The 25,328-nt window shown below is 41.8% G+C and overlaps 1 protein-coding gene across 1 annotated transcript in view; it reads right to left on the reverse strand.

Annotated features, from left to right (window-relative positions):
• The window catches only part of LOC141435557 (uncharacterized), a gene marked incomplete in the record, with an annotated part of 117,491 nt that overhangs the window by 9,857 nt on the left and 82,306 nt on the right, over window positions 1-25,328 (reverse strand). The window contains 24 exon segments of the mRNA XM_074098271.1: window positions 3,076-3,258; window positions 4,676-4,824; window positions 5,962-6,059; window positions 6,839-6,980; window positions 7,609-7,766; window positions 8,619-8,761; window positions 10,221-10,372; window positions 10,861-10,968; window positions 11,373-11,520; window positions 12,044-12,156; window positions 12,848-13,028; window positions 13,844-14,047; window positions 14,359-14,501; window positions 14,949-15,054; window positions 15,895-16,038; window positions 16,663-16,807; window positions 17,704-17,864; window positions 18,338-18,576; window positions 18,944-19,055; window positions 20,017-20,178; window positions 21,022-21,219; window positions 22,594-22,795; window positions 24,328-24,526; window positions 25,020-25,158. Coding sequence (XP_073954372.1) covers window positions 3,076-3,258; window positions 4,676-4,824; window positions 5,962-6,059; window positions 6,839-6,980; window positions 7,609-7,766; window positions 8,619-8,761; window positions 10,221-10,372; window positions 10,861-10,968; window positions 11,373-11,520; window positions 12,044-12,156; window positions 12,848-13,028; window positions 13,844-14,047; window positions 14,359-14,501; window positions 14,949-15,054; window positions 15,895-16,038; window positions 16,663-16,807; window positions 17,704-17,864; window positions 18,338-18,576; window positions 18,944-19,055; window positions 20,017-20,178; window positions 21,022-21,219; window positions 22,594-22,795; window positions 24,328-24,526; window positions 25,020-25,158 — 3,729 coding nt within the window.

Here is a 25,328-nt window from a genome sequence, read left to right on the forward strand (position 1 = left end):
CATTCTAATCCCTTCCGTAAATTGTTTAAAACCTAATATGGCATCGCTTTTAATAAATTTACCGGCAATTTAACCCCTAAGTTCGCTACGTGGGGGCAATATATACGTTTCCTTCATAGGAGGTGTGTAAATTATAGGTATTTGTGCCGTTCTAGTAAAAAGCATTTGGCTTTTCATATCTATATTCGCGTTCCAACTGTTTTAAGTAGGTCGCTACCGATCAAGCCGTCATATTTACTGTCTACAACTATATACATAAAATTAATATGACGATCGGAGCTATTAATATTTTTGGCAGGGGAGTGTACACAACTTCATTGTGTCTACTCGTCGCGTGGGTACTAAACGACCTCAAAACTTTCCTGCTGCTTAAATTTGTGGTAATACTGGTCCGCCATTGGGGACTGATAAAAGACCTCGTACTTCTGTATCTATCATAAATACAGCCTCCAATTCGGGTATAACGATATGTGGCAATCTGCGTAGTTCATTATAATTTAGCTCTATTCTTTCCCGCTTCCTGAGGCCCCTATGCAAAAATTTTCTACCTCATTTTCATGGTCCTGGTACGGGCCCGGACGAGGGTCCTGCACTAGGTTCCAAAACGTTATTTTGATCAAAATTTTCGGTATAATTTACACGCCTTGAGCTAGCCGTCCGCATTGTGACATCGGTGTTTGAACTCGACGTCCCGTGAGGTGTTGTATTACCGTGTATGTCGCGAGCGGGGGCGGTACGTTGACCGGCCTGTGCTGACTCGGCGTTGCATTAAAAGGTGCATTGGCCGTCATATGCTGACTATGTGGGAACCTACTGAGCTGTTGCGATTGATTTCTAAAGTTATGTGAATTATACCATTCTGCGGTCGTTATTTCTAAACTGCATTGAGTTACCTAAATTAATCGGTGGCCTATGACCTATGTTCTGTTGCTGCTGATTTTCGTAACCTATACTACTGTTTCTGGGGGTATTCTCCGAAACTACTAGGGTTCGGTCTTGTTAATTCTAAAGATGGTCTAGATGGATTTTTTCATGTCGTAAACTGTCTGGAAGTTTTGTTCCTCCATGACGGTTTTCAGAGCATCTTCTAAGGTCGTTATATTCTTAGTCTCACTAAACGAACTAAAAATGGTGGCAAATTATAAAGAAAAACATTCAAGGAAGTATGCGTGTAAATCTGAGTTTTGGCAGCACGCAATGTGACGTCGTTAATGCTCTCTATTACTTTCGCTAGTAAGATACTTCTATGGTGTTGAACTCTATGACAGAAATCCAAATAACTTTCGCCCTATTTATTTTTTAACGCTCTGAGCTCTACAGTAGGCATTCCTCGGTCCTGGGATCGCCAAAATGTTGGCTATAGCAAATATTTTAGCTCGCCCCAATTACTAATTTGATCACGTTCCCCTACTAGGTTCGCGGCAGGCCCTGCGAGTCTACTCGTAATTACATGAAATAGATACTCGTTTTGAGCGTCCTCCCCCGCATTTACTTATAATGTACTCTCACACTTTTTTATAAATAATGGGAGTGTTCTCCCTCTCCCCTTCGCAAAAGATCGGGATAATCTTAACTATTTCCACAGGAACTCGGTTAATGCCTTCCATTATAAATTAAAAAAAAAAATTACACAACAATTACTTAGCTATAATGCTTAAAGGGTAACTGGGTCAATATTGTGAGTGGAATTTGACGCTCTACAAATATTGTAACGATGTTATTACGGCGTTGGCTAATCCCTAATAACACATATATATTTAATGCACATAAGGCATACGTATGAAGGACAGAAAGGATGATGAAAAAGATTGACTCACATTCCCCCGGCAGCTTCAGCTTTCACGTGTCCTTACGGCTGGTTGGAATCTCTGGACTGGCAGGGATCTGCTGGATCTGGACAGCTTCCTGGAGTGACTGGATCGGCTGGAACTGGACAGCTTCTTCTGCGGCGGCCTCTTGACGATGCTTAATAAATTTATTTGTTCGTTCTTCCCGTTCAAGCGTGAAACGCACGATGCCGACGCGACGCGATCCCGAAACGTAAATCGGGATACAGGACGCAGAAGGATAACGACGGGATTTCCTAACGGCTGCGGCCAATTAAGTGGATCGTCAGGACTTTAATTTAAAAAAAATAATTTATTTTACTTATTTTTATTCAAACTAGCAGAGTAACAATCCAGTCTTACAGTTAAGAGTATTCTAACTAAAAATAAATAAATTACACTATTTTATAAATATAATTTAATGCAGTTCAGCATTGGACGTATTCGGCAGTGCTGAAGATGCGTTAGTTTCTGCTGACAAAAGAGATATTAGGGCTGTCAACACCTTTAACTCGCGCGCTGCACACGCACGCCATGCACATGCTGCGGAGGGCGCTGCCAAGAGCGCAATCAGCGGTATCGGCAATTTTTGAAAAAATATTAGGTTTTCTTTTACAAATATACAATTTTACTCGCAAATGTGATGAAAAATATTGTATGTCGCACGGGCGGTACTAGAATTACGAACATCGACTCATTAAAGCCCTCAGTCTTCGACTTTGGGCTTCTAATAGAGTCTCGTTCGTAATTCCTTATTTACCGCCCTTAAGACACAATGTACTATAACCAATCACAAACATGGCACAAATGTCAAAGTTGTCAAAGTGCCCGGCAGTGGGATGTGTAAAAGCGGCTATTGTTTTTTTTTCATTCCACCATCACTAATGCGATAGTTTACTAAATTATGTATGTATGTGTGTATATGTATGTAAACTCTTTATTGTACAAAAGAAAAGAAACAAAACACAATTGACAAACTTTGAGATACTTGTACAAAGGCGGACTTATCCCTTTAAGGGATCTCTACCAGTCAACCTTTGAGAAGATGAGAGGAGAACCAGTTAGGGTCCGACAAAGAGTGAGTGAGTGATTAATGATGAGTCCAGGTATTCCTTGTTGGAACTTTTTGGTTTTTGTAAACCTAGTTATAAAGCTTAGTTTCTTCTGGTTGTGACAAAGTCACTCATTATTCTTTTGCTTGTCGCGTAGCACTTTTACCTAAAATTATACAATATCTATCATTCCTTACCGGTTAAGACAGTCGTCGACTTCAGCTAAGGCGCACAGCGCGCCGCGTCGCATCAAGGCGACGCGCGCGGCCAGGCGACGCGCGTCGCGTAACGCGTGCGTCGACAGCAGCACGCCGCGCCGCGCCGCGCACGCCGCGCGCACGCCGCGCGCCACGCACGCGCGGGACAGCGGGTCCATGCCGCTGAAGCGTTTACAACTTATTAACAGCGTTTATACCTGCTGAGCTGGCACCGTTGCATTTTTGTTAGTTTTTCTCGATTTACAAGTTTATTCCATAAAAATTGAATGAAAATTAAAAATGTGGTCTGATAGAGCTGTTATTAATATATAAGGTTAATGTGTCTTCTGCAACAATTATTCGTTATATTCGTAGACTTTTATTTTCTTTAAAAACCGTTAATAAACATTTGCTCGTTTTTTAAATAATATAAAAGTCTATGACGAATTCATTAAATTTTTATGAAATAATATACGAGTATATATATTAATTAATACTTACGCTTCCTTTGCTGACTGTACTTACATTGTCACCCAACAACATAGAGCTACAATAGTCGATGTTACGAGTATTAACCAAGAGTTACATCTGAAGTCGATGTTACGAAGTATTAGCGCGTGTAAAGTTAATGTCCACATCCAACGTATAACTCCTGGCGCGAAAACGATCCTGGCTGGACTACCAGGATGTCACTACTAGATTATTGTATTGTCACGCGGTACATAAGTATTCCAAATTTCAAGTCAATCTGACTACTGGAAGAAGAAGAATTTAATTTGCAAGATTTGACTACAGACAGACAGACAGACATACAACGGGACAGGTGAAACTAAATAAAAGCTTGTAAATAGATTTTTCATCACACTTGCTCGTAAACAGTGTCGCAACATGCAGGCTACCTTGGTTGCAACCCCCCAAATAAAACCCTCGACCTTAATGTGTTTGTCATGAAACCTGTGGTCGGTAAATGAGTCATTGCCCGTACTAATTTTCTTGTCATGAAGCCCAAGGTCGGTAAATGAGTCATTGCGCGTAAAATTTTTCTTGTCATGAAGCCCAAGGTCGGTAAATGAGTCATTGCGCGTACAAATTTTCTTGTCATGAAGCCCAAGGTCGGTAAATGAGTCATTGCGCGTACAAATTTTCTTGTCATGAAGCCAAAGGTCAGTAAATGAGTCATTGCGCGTACAAATTTTCTTGTCATGAAGCCGAAGGTCGGTAAATGAGTCATTGCGCGTACAAATTTTCTTGTCATGAAGCCCAAGGTCGGTAAATTAGTCAATGCCCGTACTGATACTGCTGCGCGCGCTGCTGCTGGCCCACACGCACACGCACGCTGCGGCGCATGCTGCGGGAGGGGGAGAGTGGTGCTACCAAGATCGCAGCCCAAGGTATCGCCAGTATTTGGCACAATTATATTTTTTAAGAAATATAAAATTTTACTCGCAAATGTGATGACAAACATTGTATGTCGCACGAGCGGTACTAGAATTACGAAAATCGACTCATTAAAGCCCTCAGTCTTCGACTTCAGGCTTCTAATAGTCTCTCGTTCGTAATTCCTTATTTACCGCCCTTTAAGACGCAGTGTACTAATTACCTGGTAGGCTCGTCGAGCAGCACGAGCGGCGTGCGGCCCATGAAGGCGACGGCGGCGCACAGCTTGCGCTTGTTGCCGCCACTCAGCGCTCCGTTACGCACCGGACCGTACTTCGTCAGCTCGAACATCTCCAGCGTGCGCTTTATCACCTGCCGACGGAGCAACGCTTAGACGCAGTGAATGGGTGGATCCAGGGGGGGGGGGGGTTATGGGGGTCGTGGCAAATAAACCCAAACAGAGAAATATAGGTATTTAAAAAGTAAGCTATGTTTTATTCCAGATGACCAGCTATCTACACACCAAATTTCATGACTCTAAGCCCAGAGGTTGTTATTTAGAGATTTTATCCCTATCCCGTGGGAATATCGGGATAAAAAGTATCCTATGTTTTAATCCAGGTTATAAACTAACTTTTTGGCAAATTTCATCCAAATCCGTCCAGCCGTTTCAGCGTGAAGAAGTAAAAACCCACTCACAAACTTTCACATTTATAATATTAGTAGGATTATTATAGGTACGTTAATTATTCAATAATCATTGACTCGATAAATTTACATTATTTAATCAGTTAATTTTTTGCTGCCCTACCGGGGCGGGGGCTTGGTGATCTGTCACCAGGTCTTCCTAGTACGGACACCAAGCTCTCACACCAGCCGGATCAATTCAATCCTACCTTAATTGCCAAACCCTGTAATAGATTATAACTATTATAAGCCTGTGTGAGAGTAAATAAAGTTTTTTTTTATTCAACTGGATGGAAAACGAGCAAGTGGGTCTCCTGATGGTAAGAGATTTTCAAATTCAAATTCAAATGATTTATTCAGTAAATAGGCCGCAATGGGCACTTTTACACGTCATTTTTTTAAACTACCAGCGCTTTCGGAAAGACCATCATTGCCAAGAAGAATGCGCCGCAAGAAACTTGGCAGAAAGTCATTTTTTCATAAAAATATAATTACAAATAAAATACTTAAAAACGATATTATACAATTAAAAAAAAAAAAAATACAAAAAAATAATAATAAAAGAAATACAGGGATGTATGGGGTCCCTTAGTTAAAATACTAAACACTAACTATATCTACGTTCAGAGATCACCACCGCCCATAAACATTTGCAACACTAGGGGGATAGCAGATGCGTTGCCAACCTAGAGGCCTAAGATGGGATACCTCAAGTGCCAGTAATTTCACCGGCTGTCTTACTCTCCACGCCGAAACACAACAGTGCAAGCACTGCTGGTTCATGGCAGGATTTATTATTATTAAAAGAAATAAAAAACATACCTCATCTTCCTGTTCAATGCTTCTTAATCGGCAGTAGAACCGCAGCGTTTCTCTCACGGTTAGCAGCGGGTCTAGAGCGTCGTTTTGAGGACAATAACCTGTAAGCAAAGGCGTTTTAGCACAGATTATATAACAACCTGCCGCATGACATTAAGGCTCTCCGGGGAAATAGTTTTAAGAATAAGTTGACGAGTTGGCTTCTCAACAGATGTTTTTATACCATTAAGAGTTATTTGTAGAAAAAAAAAATTTGGTATTGTTTTGTATTATTTGAAAATTATTATTGAACTTTTGACATTTGACATAGGAAATTTGTAATTGTAATAAAATAATTATACGCCTCTCAACAGAATATTTGCACGCCTGCATGTAGGCTGAATACACTGAAATAAAAATATACAATGTAAGACCTTCCTGTACTGTATTCTGGCAAATAAATACTTTTGACTTTTGACTTTATTTTTTTGATTATATAAGTCATTCAACATTTGGGGGGGCAAGGCGGTTTGTGACACAGGAACAAAATCATTGCAATTATCATAGCAATACGAATGACAATGGGGGGGGGGGGGGCTAAAAGTGGTCAAAATTGGTGTGAGGAATTTTAAGGACGGCCTCTAATATTCTACGTAACGGGTGCGTATCTAGACCAGAGGTTTTCAACCGGTGTGCCGCGTATATTTTTAGGTGTGCCGTATTCGTACCTACTAAAGGTGTCAAGACCTTATTCACAAGCTTACGCTGTCCGTTATATTATTACTATGCATATTATGGGTACGGAACAGTTTAGGTACTCTACGCGCCAGTCTGACGCGCACTTGGCTATTTTTAAGAGGTGTGCCGCGAAACTTTGTTGAACGAAAAGCCAACTACTTACTGATAAGACCGCTGCCTATAAGCCGCGCGGTGGCGGGGATATCGTTGAGGTATATCTGCCCAGCAGTGGGCCGGACTTCTCCCGTCAGCATAGCGAACGTGGTGGACTTGCCCGCTCCATTCTCTCCCAGTAGCGCTGTGCACTGAAACACCATACAGTAAGAATTCTTAGAAAATATGTCAGTTGGTTTAGTCAGCAGTATAGTGGAAGAGCGGTCGTGGAGCTAAAAATTTCATCGATTTTAGTGACAAGACTGTAACTGGGTCGATCAACTTCTTGATGTGCCTCGTTGCCATGGTTACGTCCCCTGGACAACTCTCTAAAACCACGAGTTTCTATATGTTTTCTGTGGTTAAAATTCATCAAGCTTACATTTTTGTCACAGTTACAAGCTCATTATTTTATGGACTATTTCACACATTAGTCGCATATATTAAAGCAGTTTTTTTAAGAAACTCTGTCACTGTTGTCTCTTCGACAACGGGACAAAATAACAAACAAGAAAAAGTTGATCGACCCAACTGTGACTGTAAGAACTGTATTCATAGATTAAAAACAATTCATTTTGTCCTCGCACTGCGCCATTTTTTTTAGTCATCATCAACACCTTGCGTTTCATCAACACCTGTGAGGGGGGATATGCTCAGTGTCAGTCCCCCCACAGCGATTAGCTGCCTCTGTAACGCGTGGTAATGCGTGCCTAGCCCCACACACCATGCCACTTCGGCTGTCATCTACACCATGTGGTTCACCAAATTCTCCATGCCTACCTGTGAGGGGGGTACGCCCAGCGTCAGTCCCCCCACAGCGACCCTCGGCCTCCCTAGGGCGTGGTACTGTTTGCCCAGCCCCACACATTGGGCCACGTCGGCTGTTGTCGACACCATGCGCTTCACTGAGTTCTTCATGCCTTCTGTGTCTATAAAACCTGTGGGGAAAGTTATATGTTTTATTTATTGTGCCTTTTAGCTTTAAGATTGTTTTTTGGAATCTTTTTGTATTTTTTATTTCAATTCCAAATTTTACAGTCATCCCGTAAAACCCATATCGAAAATACAAACTGAAATATAGATGCATAGAAAAACCAGAAAAATAAGACCAGCGCTGGGAATCGAACCCAGGTCATGGGCATTCCGTGCCACGTGCTATACCACTACACCACCATTGGACAGTGATACAGACACGAATTTCTTCTATGCACCACATATCTCAGCTTGTTTGTTTTCTTAGTCACTTAAGCAGCGACACTAGCGACATCTATGCTGTAGCTCTCATCGAGAAACTTTCAGCACCCCATTGAAACTAACCACTCACCCGGACAAGAGATGTCGTTATTAAGCAATCAAATTAAGATTGATTGTTTGGAATCTTTTTGTATTTTTTATTTCAATTCCAAATTTTTTGTTACTTTTACGGACATCCCGTAAAACCCATATCGAAAATACAAATTCAAATATAGATGCATAGAAAAACCAGAAAAATAAGACCAGCAGCCTTTTAGCTTTACAATCTACCTTAGGTAAGTATTAGGAACAAGGAAAGGAATAACAAAAAGACACAATTTTGACACAAAACTGGTACCTTTTCAACCTTAAAAATGCTTTAGCTTGGAAACCCTGAGCTTTAAAGAAGAATGAGCCTTTTATAAGACTGAGTTTAAAACTAATACATCTCAGAAAAACTTTTCCTTCAAATAACCTCTAAAAAGGACTCCAAGGTTTTCAATCACAGACTAAAAGACTCGAGTATTTCCAAACACTAGCTAACACAGGGCACGTACCAGCATTGATGTTCCCAATGGTGGGCAGTCGGACGACTCGCGCACGCGCGGCGGCGACGGCGGCGGAGACGCGGCTGCGCTCGCGCACCACGTCGGCTGCCTCCAGCTCCGTGCTTCGAGAGGACATCGATCTGCTACGGAACCTGAAAAAACAAGTAGGTAATTATTAAATTCCGTCACACTCATGTACCATCAGCCAAATAAGTGTTCTATCAATTTTTAAATAAGTTCCTATCAAATGAATATGTCGCTAAAGTCGAATTTTCGAGTTGACAGACACGTCTATTGGCATTATTGTTTTATGACATGATTTCAAATTTCAAGATTTCAAATCAAACAAATTCAAATTTCAAATCATTCATTCAGTAAGTACCTAGGCCGCAATGGGCACTTTTACACGTCATTTTTTAAACTACCAGCGCTTTCAAAAAGACCATCATTGCCAAGAAGAATGCGCCGCAAGAAGCTTGGCAGTAAGTAATTTTTTCAACATAAAATAATTAAAAATAAAATACTTAAAAACTACAGTAGGTATACAATTAAAAAAAATACAAAATAATAATAATAATAATACAGGGATGCAAACGATTTAGGGTGGTAGACCACATATTTGACTGATGGCACCAATACCAATATTTGCAAAACAAAGCGTGCGTAAGATTCGACTCTATTTCTAGGGCAGATACGTATCCGTCTGCCTGCTGGGTTGCCGGGAAGATATCGCTCTGAAGCGATAAGGCCGCCTAATGCTTACCTTGGAAAATCTCCATATAGTTACTTGTGTTTTCTGTACTGCTTACTGTGTTAGTGTTCAATAAAGAGTTACTGTATTGTATTGTATTGCATCAGCTATTTTTGCATTCTCCGCTGTGAAAGGTGACTGTACTAAAAGGTGTTTTCAAATTATTCCGAAATATTTCAGCAGATAGTAGGATAAATTTGACTGACCTTGAACACCCTTTGTATAATTAAGTTTTTTATAATCCACAATAATCCATAATGGGTTTCCATCCACAGCGCCAAAGGCAAGATTACACTTAAAAAAAGCTAATGAAAAATCCTTCGGAGTGCTTAAGTATTTCGGAATTATTTGAAGATATTCTGTATAAAGGGCGACTGGTGATTTGTGACAGTTGAAAAAAACTCCTGTGGTCTTAGCCACCTCCTGTCAATTTTCACACGCACTAACGTATTTCACCTCCCGTCCTTTTGATTCATGATGGCAAAGGCGGGAGGGGAAAGGGTAGGGAAAGGGGGGAGGAAGGGGGGATCATTTCACGACATTATACAAAAGTGGTGTAAACAAAAATTAAGATGCCTCTAGGTCTAGGAAGTGGAAGTGGGCGGGCCATATTTGCGGTAGGTTCGATGGAAGATGGGGCAAAAAGTTATTGGAGTGGAGACCACGAAAGGGGTTCAGGAATGTGGGGAGGCAGCCAGCAAGATGGACGGACGATTTGGTGCGAGCGGCTGGGAAGGACTGGATGCGGAAAACTCAGGACCGCACAGAATGGTCTAAAATGGAAGAGACCTTTACTCAGCATTGGGTACATCAAGGTTGAAGAAGAAGAAGAAGAAGAAACAGTGGTGTAAGAAGTCTACCTGGCCAGCAGGACTTCGAAGCAGTCGTACTCCACAGCCAAGTTCAGCATCAGCAACAGTGTCCCGAGCAGCGCAGAGGCGATGTAGTGGTACCTCAGGAGGTCACTCGTTAATGGGTCCTTGTAGGTGTCCATACCAAAACGCTCTAATACCTTAGATTAGAAAAAATGTCTGAATGAAAGTACTTTTGAAGAATATTTTACTCAAGTCCCAAGTTGGGCGCCAGTTAAAGATTTCAAGCTCAAATCAAAATAAATCGCAACTCGTTTATTTTCAATTTGGGCGTCGTATGAATTTCTATTATTTTATTTAAAAGCATTTACTTTCCCATGATTGTGTGTAGTTAAGTAACTAAGTTAGAAAGTTGTCGTTTTAAAATTTGCTAACCATTTTCCACCGCTTCCTTGTCATCTGATTCAGCTGAAATTCGGCGTACTTATGTTAGTTCGGTGACAGTACAATTGTCTGGTAGTTAAATTCTGATAGTATAGGATTGTCTCCGCAGGAAATAACTCTACAACAGTTAGACCGTCTTGAAACTTGGTACGGATATGAAAGTAAACTGTACTCGTAGGTTTAAGTATAATCAATATATCATTATTTTACAGTTAGATTACCAAAGCCTGGATTATTATTGTACCTGGGCTTGTACTGTGTTCTTGGCGATCTCGAGAAGTGCGTCCCCAAGGATGAATTGCGGAGACAGCATGAAGATTTTATGAAGAACCCACCGGGCGTTGTCAGTCGCCTGCAGATAAACGTAGATAGAAAAGTAATGCTTAATAAACAAGTAGTAACACAAATCAAATTTATTTAAATTGATTCTAAAATTTATAACTATTACCAACAATTAATCTTAAAAAAAAAACTAAAACGTAGTACGTACGTATAGAAATTCAAATTCTTTGTCCGAGGAAGCTGCCGGCTCTTTGGTCCCGTGTGATATAGATTAGCCACTAACTATTTTGCCGCAGACTGCCAGGATCGCACGGACGAAGGGTCTCGGCCTCGACGCCTTCAAATTGTATTTCTAAAGATCCAATCTCGGTTTTTATTGCACGGAGAAAACGGTTTTCTCGTACAGTTGAAACCGGTTTTGGATGTCTTACGTACACTAATGCTACTAGGATTATATTCAACTTTAATACGGACCTCAGATTCTGAGATGATGTCCATAATGAGCAGTATGGTGATGCCAGACAGACCGAAGAACACGTTGGCGCAGAATATCACCATGTTCGCTAAACTGGGCTCCGTGAACAGCTTCTCCAGCAGATGCACCAGACTGCCGCATGAATAGCTGAAGGAAAAGTCACTTTTGCATCAAAGTCAAAGTCAAAAGTCAAAATATCTTTATTCAATTTAGGCTATAACCAGCAGTTATGAATGTCAAAAAATCTACCATCTTTGAAAAAATAGATTTTTGAGGTCACAATGTTCAGGTAACGATTTTGTGTGAGATATTTCAGTTCTTAATTTGTCTGTTTTCAAGATTTTTGACAGTGGCGACGAAGTTGCCTTAATAAAGGAAGTTACATCTAGAAGATAAAGATCATGTGACCAGGAGCTGTGGTTTCATTCGGAGGGAAGAGTGTATGGGCCAGTACACCCTGGTCATCGCTCAATGGTTTCCTGGCCAATTCATGGAACATCATAGGCCGATAGCTAATAACTTGACATTGGTGGGAAATTTATACAACCTTTCTGTTTTTTTACTGTCTTCTGAGATCCACTGAGATTGGTAAAAAATTCATAGACGTTTAACGAATTATAATCGCAAACTTAGAATATTTAGAGAAGGTTTAATAAGTATTGCAGTTTACCCGAACAGGAGCAGTAATAAGCAGATAGCAGGCAAGTTGCTTCTCGACACGAACACAGGGAAACCGAAGGCTTCCAGCACGCACACAGAAGTAATGATGTTGACGACTATAATCTGAAAGAAACCACACAAACCATAGTTAGTAACAAATCGAAAACATGGTACGAACGGGTGATTTATAATATTCCTCGAAGAAAGTTGTCGAATGGTGACGAGGGTCTCCATTTGGCAAACTTTCTCCAACTTCAGCAAGATGTTGAAAAAACTTAGGTAATGCCCCATGCGATCTTTTGCGCATGGTTCTTTGCTTGGTGGATTCAGAAGACGACATGACTGTTTAAGAGCATAATGCCCAGTATTCTGAACATAATTGAGACTTCAAGGCCTTCCTTGGATTATCCAGCTACATGTAAAGTAATAGATAGAGTTTCCCAAATTAAATTAATTACTAACTATACTAATGACAATAGTGGAAAGTCATGGATTCTGGGTTACACAAAACCGATTTCTGAAGAGATCTTCGGGGACAGCTTACATCTATCAGTGGATGGTTTCCACCTGAAATAATAATATATGAACTATCACTGGCTGCACGTTCCCAACTCCCTGAAGCTGACTACGCGGAGGAAAGAGTTGGAGATGTTTCTTATCTACCCACAGGTAGAGTCTTGCCTCAGCCATTTGCTGGAAAGCCGAAAGAGGAGCATGCATTCTCCCGTTAGGCTCTATGGGATGCTTGGGTCAGATTATTTATTTATTTTTTATTGAACCCCATTGCTTTCTTCCTTAACGTATCAAAAGTTACCGCCATGTCAGAGGTCAGCGCGGCGGCCCAGTAGAGCGCGGGGCTGACTCCGCTCAGCAGCTGCAGCCGCTTCTGCTGGCTGGTGCGGCTGCCCACCAGGTACACGGCGGCGCCCGCGCTCACCAGGCTGTAGCCTATCAGCAGCATGCCCGATATGCCGGCGTCCGCCACGTGCTGTAAACTGGGAATGAAGGGGAGCTGTTAATAAACAAATTTGTAGTAGGAAGGCGACAACACCCCTTTCTGACTTTGTTGGGCAATGGCAAAGCTGACAAATCGAAAAACAGTCATAAAAAATAGGACGCAAAATCTTCGAAAAGGGAATGCGAGGCGAAGGGGGTAGAATAGAATACTACTACTCCGCTGGCTCAGCGACCCGAAGTGGATCTTGGCCTCCGATAGGATGTGATCTCTCATGTTATCTCCTTCCAGTTTACTGCGTGACAGAATAAGGTTAATAATTTATGGTCTAGAGTAACTTGGAGATACCACTTTCCCACCTAATTTTGGATCTTTCCTTTGACCTACAGATAGTGTGCGAGTTGAATGCTGTTGGAGCCTGAAGATAAGAGAGGAAGCAGCTGTCGTACGCTTATCAATCCCAGTTACATTCAAGTTGCGGCTCCTGTCTCCGTGTGGGAGGTGAGGCTACAGTAGAGAGATCTTTCTCATGGCGGATGTTATGCCTGAAGACCTAAGTCCGAAGGAAGAGCGTTAGAAGTTGTATTCATGCGCCCGAGTTGAGAAACTTCGGTGGCGGGATGTAGGATTTAGAGTTTTTATAGTTACTCACTATATGCCGCCAGGAGTCGCTACACCGTCCTATCACATTCTTTAGAAAGGTAATATACGTACCTCGCGCGTTATCTGTAGCACTTTGCACGGGCTTTCTGCTTGCTTTGCTTTACCCTAGGACAGGCTCTCGAGAAGCCCATGTAACCTAAGAAATGACCAGCAGCAAACCATTCCAGCTTCGATAAAACTAATTTAACTTACAGTGTGGACTTGCTGAGTTGTTCCCTCGATATCTTCAGTGGGTGCGAGTAGGTGAGTATGGCAGCGTGTCCACCGGCCACCCCACGGAGCGCGGCGCTGTTGAGCGCGTTGACGGCGGCCGGCAGGGCGTGCTGGCCCTTGTTGTTGTACCACGCTACCAGGATGGTGATATTGTTCTTCAGGGCCGAAGAGAAACCGGTGTAACTGGAAGAAAGAGATAGATGGTTTTTCGTACGTTATTTAATTAGATTCAGACGTTCAGAGATCCATGTTAAAGCGGTTTATACATTTTTGTAGTTTGTTTGAGAAAAATAACTTGGGTAGTTAGTCCAACATCTCGTAAGTATAGTCGTGAACGTTTGTGTCGCTGTGGTTAAGTCCGACACGCGTCAGTGTAGGTGGTGGTGGTGTTCTAACAGTGTGGAAGTGGAAGAACTGCATGAACGCACATTTCTTCCTGGGATTTACTATTGGTTTGTTGTTTAGAAAGTACGTGAGGTCTCAAGAGGACCTACCGTTTCTCGATGTACTCCTCCTGGGACGCTATGAGCCAATCATTGGCCGTGACAGCGTCTGGCAGCAGCATCATCTCCGGAGCTGACGGACTGTCGCTCGCGTTGCATACTTGCCTCACCTCACACCTACAGGTTGGTGAGTCCTGGAATTATGGTTATAGCTTTAAGGTTTCAATTTAAGGTGTATCAAGTGTCCCATGATATAAAAAAGCGGAACTGGTAAGTCGATTTTTAGTGATTAATAATGCTTCGATCTATCGAAAAACTTTGATAGTTAGATGAGGAAAGCTACAAATAGGGACGAGTAGATGGAAAAGGGGAGGCCTACGATATAGAGGCGACGATTGCATATCCGTAATTACTTGTGCTGTAATTTGACATGGCTGTTTGTTTGAAATTTAACAAATTGGCGAAAAATACTCATACGAATAAAAGTTTTCAAATGGGTAATAACTTTAAACGCAACACATACTCAAACAATTTTTGACGACCAAATGTTGTCATGCCTGCCATATTTTTAGCTGATGGACAAGCGCCTTACAAGCGCACGTTATCATCTATTCTCGAGTCACGAGAGCTAACAAAATTACCTGACTGGTCCAATTTCTGACAACGGATTTCTCGTGACGCAAAACGTCCATGATACGCTGAGCAAACGATGGGTTCATGTTCTCAGTATACACTGTGGGGCGTGGTCTGAAACAGAAATAAGTTGTTGTTGTTTCTTTAAAAAAATATGGCTCTGTCCATCGGAGGACAATTTTGCCAGTGTCTAGTAGTTTTTGCCGTTGTACGGTAAAAAAAATCTAGAAAACGAAATATGAGAGGTAATGGTGGATGAACGATGACAGCGCGAATCCAGAAATAAGTTTTTCACTTCTCATGCTCGTAAAGTTCGTGTTTATGCTGTATCTAGGCGACATAAAATGACTTTTTATGCTCTAGTGTTTAGGTTAGCTTGAAAAGATCCCTTTTAGGGATAAGTTCGCCTTTGTACTCTTTTGTTTTGTTGTTTTTTATTTTTGTATTATTTTTTGTTTTATGTACAATAAAGTATTTACATACATACATACATACATACATACTCTAAAACTCATTAAAAAAAAATGAAAAAAAATAATTATTATAATAATGCATAAAAATAAAAGGTACATAGAAAGTGAATCATTGTTTCCACTGTTGCTATTTCATTTCCTCGCCATCGAAGTGAAAAGCAGAGTGTAAAACTCGAGCAAAAAACCCATTTTCCCCTCGACGTGTCTATCTACCCTCGCCGTACCGTCCGTAATAACTTTTGGAACAACCTTTTTCGCTGACTGTACCTGCATTGCCAACCAACCTAATAATAATAAAACATTTCGGGTAACCGGACCGTACAATAAATATCTTACAGACTAACGCACATATTTGCGTGCAAGCAGAATGAGTAGGTACATATGTCGTCATATACTTGAACCCTTCTCTCTTGACTCTGACACAAGGAATAAATTTGATTTTAGAACCTCAAGCTATAGCTAACCACTAAGCAATACTTACATCATGAACTCGGTGGCACTAGGATACATATCTGGAGTCAGTCGCAGCATCAGCTCGTTGTCTGCGGGCGGGCGGATCATGGAGAAACCCATGGCGATGACCACGAACAGAGAGGGCAGCACTATCAGCAGGAAGAGCAGCCATCTGAGGAAATGACGTTTAAGTTCTCAAAATACAATGAATACTTGCCTAATTTTATTTTGGATTAGTATCACTGTCTAAAAAGCAGCCGGTCTAAGTAGCACAAGGTCTATAAAGTTCCCCGAATGTCTATTCGATCTTCGGTCATCGTTAATTCTATGACCCAAAGTCGACGGAGCTCCGCTTCGTGGAGCTCCTATTCCGCGTGAGGCACTTCGCGCCTTGACGCAGCACTAACCTAACCTAATCTTTTTTTCTTTCAAGTTTCCGATACGAATAGGTAAGGACCAGTTGCTTTTCAGACCACTTGCTACTTAGTCCAGCTGCTTTTTAAACGAAGTGATAAAAGGTTGTCCTAATCGGTGAGACTTACTTTATGGATGGCCCCAAAGATCCAATCTAATATTATAAATGCGTAAGTGTGTGTTTGTATGTTTGTCCGTCTTTCACGTCGAAACTGAGTGACGGATCGACATGGTTTTTGGCATTGAGAGTTTATGGGCCAGAAAGTGACATAGGCTACTTTATCCCGGAAAAATGCTCAGTTCCCGAGGGAACAGCGCGCGATAATCGAATTCCATTGCTAGGTAGTAGGGTCTATATATATGTTGGTATCGGAATGTTTACCTGTTCCTGATGTAGTGCAGATACCGCACGTGCAGTAAAGCGAGGAACTGCTGCCACGCGGTGCCGGTCAGGGCTCCGGCTGAGTCCACCAGGGGCGCACGGTCCGTCTTTATGCTCGCACTCGACGCACTCTTCGATGGGGCTTCTGGAACATTCGGAAATTTTGAGGACTCATTGGACGAAAAAAAACATGTAAAGTGCCAGTACGAGTAAGTTGAAAAAATATTAATAATAATAAAAATGAAAATAAATATAGCTTTGTTGAAAAAGACACAACTATCCGAGTAACTCATTAAAAGAAAAAAATCTTGACTCAGATCATTTGTAGCTCTTAACCTTGACGCTGGCAAAATTGTCCCATTAAACAGAAGTCATTTATCAAAAAAATAGTATGGGAATTATAAATATTAAAAAAAAAACATTATACATGACTTGTAAAGTTTGAATGTAGTATGTGACTAATAAATCGTTGAACACCGTGTAATCTAACATATAAATTTCATATTAAATATAATGACCCGGATAACTCACTTCTTAAATCGAGTTTAGCTCGACATGTTTCGGGCTAATCCGTAAGCAAACTCGTGCTGAACACCGTGTTATCCGGGTCAATATAATATGAGTGAAATGTTCATTTGATTTGAATAAATTGAATTGAATTGAACTTCACTTCACTTCCTTTAATTTAATTTAATTTAATTTCACTTCATTTCATTATTTCTCAGATGGCTTACTACAGATATAGATTACACTAGATAACGCAAACACCTCAATCTGTATGAAAACCAACCGTGTTACTTTTTTATATCTACTGTGACGTCTCAAGAGCGAATTAGCGATGTGAATTCCCCGATGTCCGCACAAAATCGATTCAAAGGCGCCGCCCGCCCGCGCCGTGGGGCTCGAGTCAGTCACTAGTCATGAATAGTCAGTTAGCGCTCAGTCTTTGTATGGGGCCAACCCCGACGTTTGGTCGGGGTTCGGACACGCGAAGTAGATGCATTTGCGTAATCTAGTGTAATCTATATCTGTGCGGCTTACCTCCAGAATCGCTGGACGACACGGTTCCGTACTCGACCTGGGCGTCTGCCTGCGCGGTGATGTTGAAGAATACCTGCTCCAGCGAGCTGCAGTCCATCGTGAAGGCCGAGAAGCCAAGTTCGGACTGGCGGGCCTCCAGCGTGGAGCACACTTTTTGGAAGCTGAAAGATGTTAGCACAGAATTACAGAGACAGTAGCTTTGAGAATAGTACCTATGGTACGGCCGTGCCTTTCTTTTGCTCGAATTGGCAGGGGCACTGCCGTGTGCCCAGATATGTGTGTAAGTGTGTGTGTGTGTATGTTTGTTACTTCTTCACGCTAAAACGGCTGGAAGGATTTGGATGAAATTTGGTATGTAGATAGCTTGATATCTGGAAAAACACATAGGCTAGTTTTTATCCCGATAGTCCAACGGGATCAAGATGAAATCTCAAAATTTCAACCGGTAGGAGTAGAGAAATTAAATTCGGCACGATTGTTTCAAACGTTAATAAAAATCCACATGTAATTTTCGGGAATTCTTATGAGAATTTAGTAAAATACAGGACTTTCAATTCAACTGTTGGACCCATGATTCACTCGTGCAAAGCCACGGGTAAACACTAGTATAAATAGCTTTAAAATTCATACTCACTCATTATTCAACCCGTGGACATCAAAGAAAGGTAACCCAATCTCCACATCCAACCCATCGACGTCCACAATCTGTGCATTTGCCACCACGTCCCTCACGACGGCGAGCAGTTTCTTGGTCCTCTCTTCCTCTTCCTCCGCCCCCCACTCCTCGTTGTGGGGGTAGATAACAGTCAGCTTGTACCCGTTCCCGAGACTCCGTTTGATTTCGATAGGGGACCCCATTGTGTGTATTTGACCCTGAAATATTTGTTGAAGATTATTTTTAAAAACCATTTTTATTTTAATGTTATATTATTATGCTGCGACGAGTGTACACTTAGAAACTTCATCATCATCATCACTGCTGGGCACAGGCCTCCTCTCAGAGCGAGAGGGCTTGAATCGTAGTTATCACGCATGTCCAGTGTGGATTGGGAATTAGACACACACATACACCCACATACCATCGAATTGAGTTTCTTGCTGGATTCTTCTCAACAGAGGTTTTTCCGAACCGGTGGTAGATTTTTTTTGACATTCATATAAGTGCTTGTCATAGCTTTCGTGATGTTTTTTTCTAATTAGAGTCTAAAAATAATGTAAGCCCAATGTAAAATATTAGAACCTTATGCATAATGACGAGTTGGTCGCTCAGGAACTCGGCCTCGTCCAAGTGATGTGTCGTGAGGAGCACCGTCCTGTCTTCCTTCAGCTTTAGAATCATCGCCCAAATGTCCCTGTGGTAAAAATTGTGAATGTACCAAAATCTACATAGCAACAGCTAGGTGCTTTATATAACACAAAAATCACCTTTAGCAAAGACCATAGACAAGTATTGTCACTACTTTAAAAATATCGTAATTCAAATCAATAACAACAAACTACTACCTCAAGTTCGTGATCTCACCTTCTGGCAGCACGATCCACGTTTGTTGAATCGAATATAAGTGACTATAAAATTCATTAAATTTTTACTGTGAAATATATTTCTCTCGTCCAAGTAAATAGTCGTTGTAACAATAATATCCCAAATAAAAATATAAGGGCCAAATATCATAAGAAACCTTTTTTACGAAACGAAATTCTATCAACCAATAATTAAATCAACTTAAAACCTGAAATTGCTAAAAGTGGCTCCCAAGCGGTAACGTTTCGTGTGCTCTGCCTACCCCATATTGGGAATAAAGGCGTGATGTTTGTGTGTGTGTGTGAAATTCTATCAAATTTCTGTCCGCGAAACAAGGGCAACAAACGTCGTCAGGTCCACCATACACTGCTGACACGGAGTGGACAGTACACGCGCTAAGTAAAAGCACACTTAGCATGCTGCAAATGGTGTGCATTGAGTAGGCAGCAGGTTAAGCAGCGTTGTGCTTAATGCTGGGGCCCTAGTGAAAAAGGGGTTAATTCTGCAGAAGTTGAACAGCAAATTTCGGCTTAAACCCCTTTACACATAAAATAGAAAATAGCTGTGTAATTTCAGCAGACTTAACCCCTTTTTCACTAGGGTCCCAGAATTTGCAGCCATTCGCGTGTATTGGGTCGATTTCAGGGTAGCCAGTAACCACCATAAATTATGGTGCGCTGCTTCAACGCAAAGTACCAACTGGCTACCCTGGAATCGACCCAATACACGCGAATGGCTGTAATGGAAGATAGCTTGTATCTCAACTCCTTGCGGGGTTCACACTGTCTTACCTTCTGGCAGCGGGGTCCACACCAGCGGCTGGCTCGTCCAGTGATACCAAATCAGGGCGGCCTACGAAGGCCAGCGCCACGCACAAACGTCGCCGGGTCCCCCCAGAGAGTGCTGACGCGGGGTGGTCGGCGTGCGGACCCAGCGAGAGCACGCTCAGCATGCTGGAACGGAAGAAAGGGTTGAAATGGAACTGGGCAGGGCATGTGACACGCCGAGTGAATAACCTGAGTACTGAGGAAGACGTAGAATAGTTAGGACGGAGTGGAGTAGATTAGGAGAGGGTTACATCCAGTAGCGAATAGAAAAGGCTTGAAAAAGAAGAAGAGAAGAAGATGAGAATTTGCGCAGCTGTGTTATATAATATTTATGCTCTGTTATTTTCAAAAGCTTTTATTTAACTTGCAATGTATCTATGTATGTGCGGGTGAAATCTTGCAAGTTAAATTTGACTCACTTTTAGTAGTCGGAGTGTCTTGAAATTTGGCATACTTATGTAAATTGCGTGATTATACAATAGTCCAGTAGTTTCATCTTGGTAGTCCAGCTAGGATCATCTCCGCAGGACAGAACTCTTCAACGGTTAATGGCATCGACTTGAAATTTGGTAGGCAAATGTTGTTTGGGTGACAATGCAAGTACAGTCAACAAAAAGTACAGTCAGTAAAAAAAGCTTGTATCAAAATAAATTTTTTACCAAAAACTTATATTGGGTTGAGTCACTTCGTTTGAATTTATTTTTTTATATAGATGTGGTGCTTTATAGAAAATGTTTTTTTTTCTATTTGTAAACTAAGTAAAACTTTCTGAGTTTCAGTGTGTCAGGGGTCCTAGACATAGGAAAGTAGTACCTGCTGGTTGTGTCTCCGACTTGCGAGGAATCGTTTTCTCGTGCATGTATAACGAAATCGAAGATTGCTTAGGTTGATGCCTTTCATTAGAAGAGTTTTTGGCCACACCAAAGCTTCCCATGGGGCTAGAATTATTCAACAATCTCTTCAACTAACCTTTGCACCTCATCCTGCACTTCACTCAGATTCTTCCCGGTCTTTAGTTGCGCGTACAGAGTAATATGTTCGCGGGCAGACAGGGAAGGGAACAGCACGTCGCGTTGCGGGCACACGCCCAGCCTCGTGCCGGAAGACAGCTCCGACCGGATGGTCACGTGCCCTTTGGTGGGCTTTAGCATGCCCGTCAGGATCTTACTGCGGAGAAAATAACAAAGTTAAAATGAACCTGTTTAGGCTGCGTTTTTTTTTGGATGACAAACGAGCAAATAGGTCTCCTGATGGTAAAAGATCACCACCGCCCATAAACATCTGCAACACCAGGGGTATTGCAGATGCGTTGCCAACCTAGAGGCCTAAGATGGGATACCTCAAGTGCCAGTAATTTCACCGGCTGTCTTACTCTCCACGCCGAAACACAACAATGCAAGCACTGCTGCTTCACGGCAGACTTAGCGAGCAAGATGGTGGTAACAATCTGGGCGGACCTTGCACAAGGTCCTACCACCTGTAAACCACTAAGGCTGCGTTTTCACTAAAGATATGTGAGGATATGAGTCGAGGAATTCGTTTTTCATATGAACCAATAGAAACGCTTCATGACCTATCCCCGCACAGCACGTCTCTGGTGGAAACAGCTGAGCGGGGCCACGCGAGGTAAATGAAGCGTTTCTATTGGTTCATGAAAAACACATTCCTCGCTAACTATCCTCGCACATCTCTGGTGGTAACGAAGCTTAAAGATGTGTGAGGATGATTTGAGAGGAATAAGTTTGTCATGAACCAATGGTCTTCATTGACGTTACATTTGGTTGGTTTTTTAGAAAAATATGGCTCTGTCCATCGGAGGACAATTTTGCCAGTGTCTAGTAGGTTTTGCCGTTGTACGGTAAAAAAATCTATAAAACGAAATATGAGAGGTAATGGCGAATGAACGATGACAGCGCGAATCGACGTTACATTTAAAACAACTATTCCAAATAACATGACAGTGAACAAGAGTGTGGTGTTTTGGAGTCGATCCGTGCTTTAACACCTAAAATGCTGCGCTCCATAGGTCTTTTATTATCTGTTTCTTATAAAATGAAGTCAATGAATTGAAACAATAAGGTACTTTGCTCAACCGCGAGCTTCTGATAGCTACGTTTATGCAAGAAGTGCGTGTTCATGCAATTCCTCCAAGTTAGTCTAACATCTGGTTGCATGGTGTACGGTTGTGTTGCTCTGAAGATGAGCTCTGGTTGAGTTCGAAACGCGTTAGTGTAGTGTGATGGTGGTGATGGAGACAGCGTGGAGGTGGAGGAACTGTTTCAGTGTGTTTCAGTGGAAATTGTTTCAGATCATTGATATGGACCTCCGCGGAGTACGACTGATTCAATAAATTACCTACCTATTTAAAAAAATACCGGGATGGAAATACCGACCCTGTTTTTCGCGTACACGCTCATAGAAGCTCCTGTCAGTTTCTATGAGCGTGTACACAAAAAACAGGGCCGGTATTTCCATGTCGTTATATTCGGGCAGGGAAAGAGTGTCACCCGGCTGGGATGATGATGAAATTATTAAACTCACATGAGGGTAGTTTTTCCCGCGCCATTGTGCCCCAGCAGCGTCGTGATCTGTCCCTTGTGCAGTTCCACAGAGACGTTGTCGAGCGCCAGCTTGGGGCTGCGCGAGCGCACGCCGTATATCTTGGTCACGTTCACTATGCTGACGCCGGCCTTCTCGCCGGACGTGCTCGTGTATGTTATGTTGCTGCTGAGGGTCTTGAGGCCTAAGGAGTTGGATTGGATCGTTTAAAGGAGTCATATCATCAGAGGCCTTGAATAACGCGTTTTGTCTAACTTGTTACAATTATTTACGACGACCAGACGACCAGATGGCCTATTGGTTAGAGAACCTGACTACGAAGCTTGAGGTCCCGGGTTCGATTCCCTGTCGGGGCAGATATTTGTATGAAAAATACGAAGAATTTCAATTCCAAATTTTTACTTTTACGGTCATCCCGTAAAACCTAAATTGAAAATACAAACTGAAATATAGATGCACAGAAAAACCAGAAAAATAAGACCAACCTGACCTAAGAAGACCTGGGTTCGATTCCCAGTGTTGGTCTTATTTTTCTGGTTTTTCTGTGCATCTATATTTCAGTTTGTATTTTTAAAAATACGAATGTTTAACTTTGTTCTCGGGTCTTGGGTGTTTAATATGTATTTAAGTATGTATCTATCTATATACTTAATTTTATTTATCCGTTGCTTAGTACCCATAACACAAGCTTTGCTAAGCTTACTTTGGGACTAGGTCAATTGGTGTGAATTGTCCCGTGATATTTATTTATTTATTTAGAAACTTTAAAACCAATTTAAAAGCTAGTCAGTATTCTGAAATGTATTGTAATTTTTTCAATCATAGGCAATGAAGTTTTGTATTCTTTTTTATATCTTTTCAGGGTGTATCCGTATTAATATCTACAATTGACAGTAATGACATAAGAACAGCGTACACTTTCCGGCTGGCTCTGTACTACGTAGTTCAAATTCGAACTTCGTATCTTGCTGTCCCGCTGTCGCTTATATTATTTAATACGAGAGTGAGAGGAACGGAACAACACAAACTTCCATTTTCGAATTTCGTGGTAGGCCCGCTGATTATCGTCATACGTATACACAGCGTGCAACAGGACTGAATATTATAGCAGTGTTTCTTAAACTTTTGAAGTCCATTTCTAATTTTCAATTATTTAATGGGACCCCAGTCAGGGAGTATTAGTTAAATAAAAAAAAGTGTTCCCATATATTTATTACTACTTAATTAAATGTTGCTTACACATACATGCAATTCAATTGTTTGTGTGTGAAATACGGTATTTGACTATTTTGTATATGTTTTATAAATTAAAAGTACACAATGCCTGTTATCGAATAGAAAAACAATTTTTAAGCTACCTTTACAAATAACAAAGTTATAAGAGTTTGAAATTCAAGATTAGACAGAGAAAGACATACAGGCATGTGACGTCACACGCCAGTACCGCCATACTTGCTGCATAGAGATTAGCTTTGAGAAAGAGACAGGTACATAGATTTTTCAAAAAACACTGTAAATATCTAATTTTCAACCGATTTAAGTTTTCTCTTCGTTGAACACTGTCTGTATATCTATATTTTCATAATAATATTAAGATATGGCAATACGCATGGGTCCGCGTGAAAACGCGCGACGGCTCAAGCCCTCTGGTGCAGAGAGGAGGCATGCCCTGCATTGGGACGTATACAAGCTGAGATTATAATAATGACGGCTTACCAAAATACTGATCCACCAAACTCCCGATCGCCAGATAAAGCACGCCGTCCACCAGCATCATGAGGACAGTGAGGCCTATGCTCATGCCGTCGCCGGCCTCCGTGGCCCACACGTCGGCCCAGTGGGCGCCCACCCCTATGGCTTCAAACCGGGCTATGTAGAGCAGCGCGTATGAGAAAGCCGTGGACATTGATAAGCACTGAAAAAAAAAAACATTTTATGGCATATATTGTGTTCGGAGAAGTGAGCAGGACCTACCCTCATCGTCATCATATCAGCCGTAGGACGTCCACTGTTACATATGCCTCCCCCTTTAACCAAGTCATCCGTCCATCTCGTTGGTGGACGTCCTACGCTGCGCTTGCCGATCCACGGTCTCCATTTGATAACTCTTCGGCCATAACACCACTTCAATGAGCTAATTCGCCTTTGAATTGTAGAGTGACCATGCACTTTTATTGCATTACACACATACAAAAAGTACTTAATTGTTTTTTAGTATCGCAAAGTAACGCTTGATTCAATAACCCAACCGGGTTGGTCCCGCTCACGTCTTAATGTACACACATTGACATATATTCGAGCTATATCGGTAACTCTATTTCTTCGATTTCCGTATTCCGGATTCCACCGCGCGAAGAAACTCCTAGCATAGCACATCGAGTATCTATGACATTTTGGTGTACACTCACAGCAAAAATCCTGGCAGTGAGCGACAGCAGCGCCTCCAGCGACAGTATGAGCACAAAGGGCATGAAGGTGACCAGATACGCCAGCGCCGCCGTCACGGCCGCTGAGCTGGCTGCCGTGAACAGCTTCGATACCATGTAGCTGTCGACAGAACAACGGTTACACAGAAAGTGACAGAGTTTTATTAAAGCCTATGATATGATATGATGATGATGATGAGAGGCCGTATTGCCTAACGTTTCTGATGCTCGCGATAGCGATCAAATGACAGATTTCGCACATGAAAACTGTCATTTGATTGCGATCGCGAG

The sequence above is a fragment of the Choristoneura fumiferana genome, chromosome 15 (genome assembly GCF_025370935.1).
Source record: "Choristoneura fumiferana chromosome 15, NRCan_CFum_1, whole genome shotgun sequence".
Taxonomy (NCBI): Eukaryota; Metazoa; Arthropoda; class Insecta; order Lepidoptera; family Tortricidae; genus Choristoneura; species Choristoneura fumiferana.